Below are 9494 nucleotides of genomic sequence, written 5' to 3' on the forward strand. Positions count from 1 at the left end.
CGTTACAGCAAATGATAATAAGGCTTCTGTGCACTGATTTTCAACCTCTTTGCAGAAGTTTATATGCAAAAATGAATTTATTAATGCCGTATCTTTATTTATGATAAGATTCCAATCATCGTTTTAAAAGCAATATCACATTGTGCTTTAGAACTGATAGTTGACTTGAACTTCACGAATAAATCTGGTACACTCACATTAAAAAGATGTCAATTTTTGAATGAATTTTTGGACTTTATTATTTTATTTTTGAGCATAGCTTGCAATATTCTAATAAACATAGAATTTAGTGATTTTTTTTAATTCAAAAAATCATTATCCAATGTTTCTTTTCTTAACAAAAATTATTTGTTTCTCTTCTTACATTAGCCATATAAATCCATTTTATCAATTTTGTTAAATGTTTGGATTAAATAATTAAAGATATTTTCAATACTTTTAACTATTTGTATACTTTGATACCTTTTAAATGTTTCATCTTATTTGATATTTTCACTCAAGCATTTCCTCATAACATGCTAACATTAATTTAAACGTTTATTGATTTTTTCATTCATGAATTTTCCATTATGATCATCTTTTCATTCTGGGTATAATGTGGTATTAAAATGCACGAAATTTATATTCAGTATTGAGTATTTTTAACAACAGGAATATTTTAAGTTATTGTGTATTGTGTTTAGTATTAATTACGTAAAATATCATTCAGTTAAAACAAATAATTATTGAAAATAAGCAATTTTCAGTTGTTAACGTTTCTTTTATTTGATAAAATATTACACTACGCCGTTTACCTTTTTTTTTGCACACTGCTTATATTCAGAAAAAATAAGTGTTAATCATAATTATTATTTTTTTTTTGGGGGGGGTATGTCTTTAATCCTTAGATTTCCCCCCACACACACACTCAAAGCCACTTGCCCATATTGATTGTGAAAAAACTCACCAAAACAATATATGATTTTTAAGTATAGCCTTTTATTTCACATGCAACATTACATGCACAACAAGCTCATATAAATAATATTAATTATTTTGAAACTCCCTGAAGCATTCTTCCCTGATTTTAGATCTGGCATCGTCTTCTGCTTCTCTATACCGTAGGAGAATATAATCCATTCACCCTTTACATACTGTAGCATCACACTAAAATCTTTACGCTGCTGTACACCTGGAAAATAAAATAAAAAAAAAATAAATAAAATAAATAAAAAAGGGAGCAATTAAAGTGTTCTGATCATATCTTACAACATGAACATTCAGTAAAATTTAAAAAAAAAAAAAAAAAAAAAAAAAAAAAAAAAATCATCTTTTGCCATTTTGGTATTAAAAATATTGGAACAACTTTAACATTAAGTTAGATTCATATCCCTTAAACGCTTATAGGTAGAAGAAAGATTGGTATTTGAGACTTCAGATTTTCTTTGACATTATAAAAATTCATGATTGCTTGAAGTTAGTTGAAACATTAAAAATCTACAGCATATTTGTATCAAAGATATATATATCACAATTTTGTATAACAATTTTCACGTAATGCAAATTTATAAGCTGGTTTTTCACGCTAGAGTTTCAAAGTTAATAAAATACAGTACTGCAATAAGGAAAATAAACAAATTAAAAAAAATCGTTAAAGTTTTAAAAAATGTGAAGTAGATAATAAAACAAACTTGAGATTCAAAGTTCAGTCTTCCAGATGCCTCACTATGGAAACTTTTCAACAAAACAAACAAAGAAGCTTCGAGGAGTCGAGTTGAGATGGAGAAAAACATAAGCATATAGCAATCCTGTGCTCTACAGCCACTCGAAGATAGTTCTGGAAGCTTTATTTACAAATTAAAGGGCGTATACACAGATTAATTCAAAATCTAGAAATAACTTACCAATAAATTATAATTCCTAACTGAGTCTTCTAGTACGAAGAATGACCGAGGGAAAGTCGAGTGCCAAGACCTAAGCCTAAACCACCAGAAGACTGGTGTTGAGAAGCAGGTGCATGGAGCTGAACATCTGCGGGGCTCTGGTTCTCAGTTCCGGGCTCATTTGTCTTGACAACAGCACGGAATCCATGGTGATCGGCGACGTATTCAACCTGTCTGTGATTTCCGTGACCGTCAGAGTAAGAGTAACTTCCCTGAACATTGCCATGTCCATCTCCATGCTCTTGGCGAGTTTGCTTGAAGTCACTGTGGTGGTCGCCACCCACGATGTCGTATCCGTATTTGTAAGGGATAGGTTGATGAGCCTGTGAAATTAGAAGAAAATATGCAATTAAATTTGATAGATGCAAGAATATATGAGCTTCTTTATGTTTATTTTTTCTAGGGTAAAAATTTTTAATAATGTGCAAGACATATTGTGACATTAATAATGTCCAAGACATAAGATACATATTCTTTGGTACATGAAGTTCTGTGAACGCGAATTCTAAATCTTCCAAATTCTATAAAACTATACTGAATTCCGAAAAAATCGTTCATGAAAAATTACGAGCCCTTACATGTTTGCGTGCAAATATTTAGTATGCATTAACAAACTCATTTATATGTTTTGGCTACTAATGATGCCTTTAATTTATTTTATTGCTTTTTTATACTATCATGTCCCTCACTCCTTTGTCTATAATAAAATGCCGAGGAACCTAGCGAAGTATGTAGCGAATTATCGCTGAGTTCAAGCACTAACAATGTAGACTCGAGAAGGGGAAAATACCCTTTTATTCATTCACAGAAATGATAATAGGTGACCCCTTCTCGGGCTTACAGAAAGCCTCCACTCGGACTTTTAAATCAAGATAAGAAAAAAGAAACTAAACTAACACTTACTAAAATAAAATTAGACGAAGCTAAAAACAAATAGCGAATGTAGTTGGCCCTTCATTTAAAGTAGCCGGCGGCACCTTGTAATTAATACCTTTGTCAAAATTTAGCTTTGCGATTGATTCAAAATTAAATTTGAAAATTATTGCTTTAAATACAAATAGCACTTGCAAAAATTAAGTAGGAATCAAGAATTGATTTTTCGTGTGTTTAATATCTTCAGCATAAAAGGAAAAGCTATTGCTTGGAACTCAAAATTTGAGGGTTTTGAAAATTTTTAATACTTTTGTCAAATTAATTTTTTATTTGTTACTGATTTACCTGTATTAGTAGTATAGATTTCAAACACAATTATTAATTTAATATTATGTCAAGGATAATTGCAATTACAGTCAAACTATTCTGAATCAAAAGATTAAAATTATTCACCTCAACATAAACAATTTTCGGTACTATTCGGTTTCGAGGGCCGTAAAAAATCGCCAAACTATTGTTGATGCCAATGCTGCCAAAAAGAATTGCGGCAACCCTAATAATTGCGGCAAGAAAGGAAGTATAATAGTAAATAACTATCTAAGATGGATGTTTTAATTTAGATGAAAGGTTAATTTCATATAATACTTTTTTATTATTATAATTTATATAAAAATTGCTAAACATAACTGAATGGATGCCTGCATCGCTATTTCGCTACCGACTTATCGCTAAAGCATAATCTCGTTGGTTGTTGAAACGTAATTTTATATAATGAAAGATGCCTTTTCTTTGAAAATATTTTCGGTAAAGTGCAGAATCGCTCACTTATTTGTTTGCCGCTTTTTACAAGGGTAAAAACAATTGGATTTTTTTCAATTTTCTTTTACTTTTTAATTGAGAAAGGTCGATTTGTACATAGATAAAGTCAAGGGTGTGCGCAGTGCCCTTTTTATGCAATTTTGGGATTTTTTTTTTAATGTGAAAATACGTCGATGTCTACATGGATACCGAGTATGTGCAATTCTTAAAAACGCGTCAAGTAGTGGGTGATTCTGCACTTTACCCAAAATTCTGTTGCAGACTTTTCGTCATAGGCAATTCCCAAATTGTTAAATCCATAGGATATCAAAAAAGGATTTAAAAATTAAACTAGTATTTCAATGTCGTCTTAAGAAATATAGAACTATACAAACTTACGCAATCTGAAATCAACGCGTACGCTAGGTTTGGCGCGCTGTTAAATGAGCGCGTTTGCTAGATTTGGCGCTTTTGCGCATACATTTTCGCTGCAATTTTTTTACGGCCCTCAAAACGGAATAGTACCCAATTTTCAAGTGGTAGGACCATTGGTAGGACCATAACTCAGCGTAAAAATGTTAATTCTAAATTTTAAAAGTGCCTTAATTTGACTAAAGTATGATAAATCTCAATGATAAGAAATGTTACAAAAGAATTTAAATCTGATGTGTCCTCTTTAAAAACTGAAACACGAATTTTATTTGTTCAAAAGAAATGGCTTGGAAGTTATATTTCAGGCGATTCTTTTAATTTTATAATACACAAATATATATATAATTTATTAGTAGTAAAAGTAATAAAAGGAAGGAAAAATGTCTGTATATCAACAGTTATTATTTAATTGAGTTTCTGAATCGGAGCAAATTAATAAGAAAGGATGTTAAGGATATGAAAAACATAAAAAAAAAAAAAAAAAGAAAAGAAAAGAAAAGAAAAGAAAGGAAACAGTGCTTAATTTACAGCAGTTATAAGATTTGGTATATTCTATAAATTCTATAAATATATATTCTATAAATTCTATGGAAAATGATTTTGATAAAATGCACTGAAATGAAATTTACTGGTTAATATTAAAATATAGAACTGACTAATATTAAAATGGGAAATAAATCGAAAAGAACTCAGAAAATTCACTTCCCACAGGGGTAAAAATTATGTCATTGCAAATAGGATGAATAACAAATATGATATGTGTTAAATCATATTTCAATTATCAGAAAGTGCGAAGAATTATCAACATAATAAAAATAGAAAAAGCAGATTTTAAAAATTATAGTCTCATATTCTGCATAAATAAATCACTTAGATTTAGCGTATGATTGATGATATTTTTTTGTAAGTTTCGAAGAATTCAATAATTCATTTCATATTTTAAAAAATGAAAATATTTAAGATGTTGTGCATGCCTTTGTCAGTTTTAAGTCCTGCCATTTAGATTATGAACTACAGATTGAACTATAACTGTTGCCATTCGCTGCTACAGATTAAACCTTTTTTTTTTAACAATGTGCAATTGAATATGAATGCAAGACAAGAGTAACGACGATAACATTTAAACTTCATGCACAGTACTCTAATATTTCATGATCATCAAAAAATATTTTCTTCCCATTTTTAAGATTTAGGATATGAAATTTTCATTTTACATTTGCACCGTTCATTAAAAATGGAGTGCGTTTAATCATGTGTTTCGTAATTGCTGATATAAAAAGAAAATGAATTATTTATTAGCTTACATAATCTTGATGTCCATAACCAGATTGGCCGCCATAACCTCCTTCACCTCCTTGTTCACCACCTCCATAGCCACCTCCATAGCCACCGCCATAACCTCCGGCATTTCCGCCGCCATATCCATGTTGACCATACTGTGCAGCAGCTACTGCTACCAACACAACCAAAACAGCTAGCTGAAATAAATAAAAAGGATAAATATATAAGCAAGTCGTGGTATTAAAGGAAAGTAAAAAGAAAAGAAAAAAAAAAAAAAAAATCTGAAAGTTTTCAGATTTTATATTACTTTTAAAGTGTTTTTTTTTTAATTTTTAATTATTTTTTTAACGTTTTCTGTGTTACCTTTATTTATTAAATATCATGTTCTTCTCACTTAAACAATAAAATTCAGTTCAACAGCCATATCAAAAAACAATTTAAAAGGAGCATATCTTTAAAATTTCCGATACACAGAATCCGCTGGAGATCAAAATTTATTAATTTTTTCGTAAAGTGTTGTCATTGCTCGCTTTGAAATCGTTGTGTTTGTTAATCAAAAATTCGTTAAAGATTTACAAAATATGAAATAGATAAAACAAATTCCAAATTTGTGCTCCCAGATGCCCATATTCGAGTGGAGGATTAAGTTATTCATAAATGGATGGTTCTAGGTAGCGTTTTTTTTTTTTCACAGTGCGATAAACATACATATATTTACGTAGCTTCTTCGTTATTTAATTTCTTTAACTATTATACAGGGCAATAATATTTGGTGGAAACAATCTGAAAAGTGATTCGACGCAAAATGCCAAAACGAAATTAATAGCCCTTTAGGCTAGCAACTACTAATTGCTTCACTTCTCAGTTCCGTAAGGATTCTGGATTGTGCTATTTTATAATATTCTCAGATGTACTGAAATGTGGAGATATTTTCATCTTGTTATAACTTCTTAATTTACTTTAATCTGAATTCTTAAACATTATGAATATATTATCACTAAAAGTGCCATTAGTTTTATGGAAATAATAAATAACAAAGTTTACTGTTAAATAAATGGAAAAAGTTTGCTACATTGCTGGTATGCAAAAACAAACACCTTCCTCTTAAAGAAAATAAAAACGCTTTGAAATGTTAGTTTTCTAACACTGTTAGTCAAATCCAGATGGACAAGCTAGCTGCATGGGCGTTTCCGCTGATTTTACAACTGTAGCTTAAAAATGAACCAGTTTCCTTCAGAAAGTCTTCCACGAAGGGATTCCTTCTCTTAGGCAAATATCCTAGAAAGCTTTGCCATTATCTAATAAATTCAAACAATGTTAAAAAAAAAAGATACCTAAAAAATGGATAAATTTACCGTACTTTATTTCAATATGTATTAATAATTTCTCATTAATTGGAATTCAAATTTACAACCTGTTGATTTTCAAACAGACGATTTAGTCGGAATAGCCTATAAGACATTTTTAGCATTGCAATTCTATTTAAAAAAAGAATTAAAACTTAAACTCGAATACTTATCATAAATTAATGAAATAAATTTATTCGGAAACTACTTAGCAGACCTTCAGCTGAGTAATTGAAATTACAGAACAATAGTTTTTTTTTTTTTTTTTTTTTTTTTTTTTTTTTTTTTTTTTTTTATCTAGTACTTTGAATTCTCTTCCGAAGAAGGAACACGCTAGCCAAATGATTGTTTTCGTAGACGCCATTAATTACATGAATAATACACGCCGGTCTTCCCTTAAAATGTCGATCGAATAATGGAAATCAGTTTCTTGGAAAAGTTGATAGATATCTCTTTTCAGGTATAGCTGTCCAATGTTTAGTCGTAATTAAAGTAACGAAACATTAGTATGTTGATTGAGTATTCTAAGATCTTCAATTCTGATGCATGTGAATTAATTTTCTTAGTTAAGAACATACTATTTGGGATTACAGTTCCATATTCTTATTCCTTTCGTTCTTTTTCGATATCACTATAAGCTATAAAACTTTAGATATTTAAATGTAAGTTAAATCCGGAAGATTATGAATATAATGTACATTCTGGATTTTTTAAAAATAATCTTTCTTTTGAACACTCGAAAATTAGATTTTAGGGTACTTACGTACTAAAGCAACGACCTTGGTAATAATCCCCAAATTTTCAAGAATGTGCCAAACTCTGGCAACATGCGCATAACCATCCTTCGGTCAAGCAACGCCGCTATTTTCTTATGCGTTCTTTTTTGTTGCATCCCAAATTCCAATGGTTTTTATAAACAAATCGTGATATTTTTTACCTTACACTTAATTTTAAAATATGAGCTTGTAGAATTTTTCAGAAGTGGAAGAAACTACGATAAAATTCCTGCAAGAAATACAGAATTTTGCTGAAAATATTTAAAGGGACCAGCGAGGAAATTCTTTTCCTAGATGGCTGCTGTTGCCGAAGAATGCACGAAGTCGAGTCTTCTTTTTAAGGGGGAAAACAGATCGCTGTGTACTTCGGGAGAAGATTAGCGCCAAAAAATTGCAGAGATATTTGAAGAAGAATGTGTTTTATTGTTTAATGTATTATGCAATTCTTATTTAATAATTCAAATTTGTATTTTAAATTACTAAAGTATGTTTTATTTTCATAAGTTGATAATAGTTACTGATTTACGATAAAAATCGATACGCTGGGAATCTTTCTAAACAAAAATAAGGATAACCGAAGTACACAATAATCTCCAACTTGGCATTCGATAAGTAACTTTTACCTATTCATCTGTAAAAAACCGCCCAAATGCGCCAAGGTGGTTGCATTAATCCGTAAGTGCCAGTTTAGATTCAGTTCTGTTCTATTTTTCTAAAAATATCTATTTTCGAGACACGAAACTGATTGATAGTTACGTTTGGAATTACATTACTCGGCTGCGCGAGCAAGGGGCTTTTTAATAAGACCTTATTTAAACGATCAAAATATCAAAATGTCTTAATTTTTAGTATCTCTAATTTCGCTTTGTTTTGCAGAAAGTATTTAAAAGTACATTCCTGAGTTTCTGATCCAATAGAAAAAAATTTCAAAACACGTAATTAATAATAAAGATTCGTAAATTAATTTAATCACTTCAAGAACGAAAATAAGTTGAAATCAACCTAAATACTGAAATTATAAATTATTACATACCTTAAACATGTTGCTACGAGGAAATTTGATTGCTGGTTTGGAACAGCTGCAAACGATTGGTGAATGTGCTGTTCCGTTGTCGTTTGCTGAGTTTATATACTTAGAGGGACGAATAAGAAAAAGAATGATTTTACTGCATTTTTGGGGCTCCGAACTAGCACCGACTGTCAAAAAGTTCAAGATCTAGATCTCGGCCATATGGGTGGGGTTGGACTGTTCGAAACCGAAAGTGATCGGATTACTAACCGATTTCCTGAAGGGAAAACGACGTCTTTTCTTGGCACGCGCAGTGAAGCACCGGCGTATTAGAATGAGTTTATAGTTGACTTTGAAACTTTTTAAGCTAAGATAGCAGTTTTCGCGTTACATTTCACGCGGTTTTAAATACTTATAATTTTGATTATATATAGTTAGAAAATACCATGTAAACAAATGTCCAGATCTGTGAAATATATATATTTTTTTAATTTGATAAATATTTGATAAATATTCTTTAAATAAATTAAAGTAACTTATCAAACTGATGTATAAAGATACATATATTTTCCCCTGATTTACAACACTTCCGCTCTATGTAGGGTTACCAGACATCCGAGATTATTCCGGATAATCCGGGGTTTTGTCCGGAATCGAAAAAGGTCCACAATTTTAAGTGAGGCTAATTGTACATCTAATTAACCATGCCAGTAAAAGCATCAGTTTTAGTGCAGAGGATTTTTTTAAATTAGGAACAACATTACAATTAATTTAGGAACAACATTACAATTAATTTAGGAACAACATTACATTTTTAATTAGGAACAACATTTACAACACTTCCACTCTATGTAGGGTTGTAGAGTCATTAGGTTAATTGGAAGCAGAAAAGATGAAAAATATGCAACCGCCTTCGCCGGGAATCGAACCACGGACCTCTGGAATACCGGTCCAGCGTGCGGAACCACTACACCACGAAGGCACGCTAGGGAAGTGGGAGAAATACCTTACATACTCTCTTTTTTTTAAAGGGCGACTAGGGTTTTAGGGGATCTAG

The 9494-nt window shown here is 30.7% G+C and overlaps 1 protein-coding gene across 1 annotated transcript; it reads right to left on the reverse strand.

Moving 5' to 3' along the window:
- Positions 1–958: 958 nt before the first annotated feature.
- LOC118202469 (uncharacterized) lies at positions 959–8618 on the reverse strand. Its single transcript, XM_035374654.2, has 4 exons — positions 8462–8618; positions 5330–5503; positions 1884–2245; positions 959–1171 (listed from the first exon to the last, which is right to left on the reverse strand). The coding sequence occupies exons 1-3, from the start codon at positions 8468–8470 to the stop codon at positions 1913–1915; spliced, it is 516 nt and encodes a 171-aa protein (XP_035230545.1). The 5' UTR covers positions 8471–8618; the 3' UTR covers positions 959–1171; positions 1884–1912.
- Between the last annotated feature and the right edge of the window lie 876 nt (positions 8619–9494).

Source organism: Stegodyphus dumicola, chromosome 9, assembly GCF_044657685.1.
Source record: "Stegodyphus dumicola isolate Sdum_Otavi_A_Nest chromosome 9, ASM4465768v1".
In the NCBI taxonomy this organism is placed as follows: domain Eukaryota; kingdom Metazoa; phylum Arthropoda; class Arachnida; order Araneae; family Eresidae; genus Stegodyphus; species Stegodyphus dumicola.

What these genes read in the sequence shown, in the direction of transcription:
- LOC118202469 (XM_035374654.2), bottom strand. An exon ending in GTTATGGACATCAAGATTAT is followed by an intron (nt 2,246 to 5,329) that starts GTAAGCTAATAA and finishes CTAATTTCACAG; the next exon opens with GCTCATCAACCTATCCCTTA.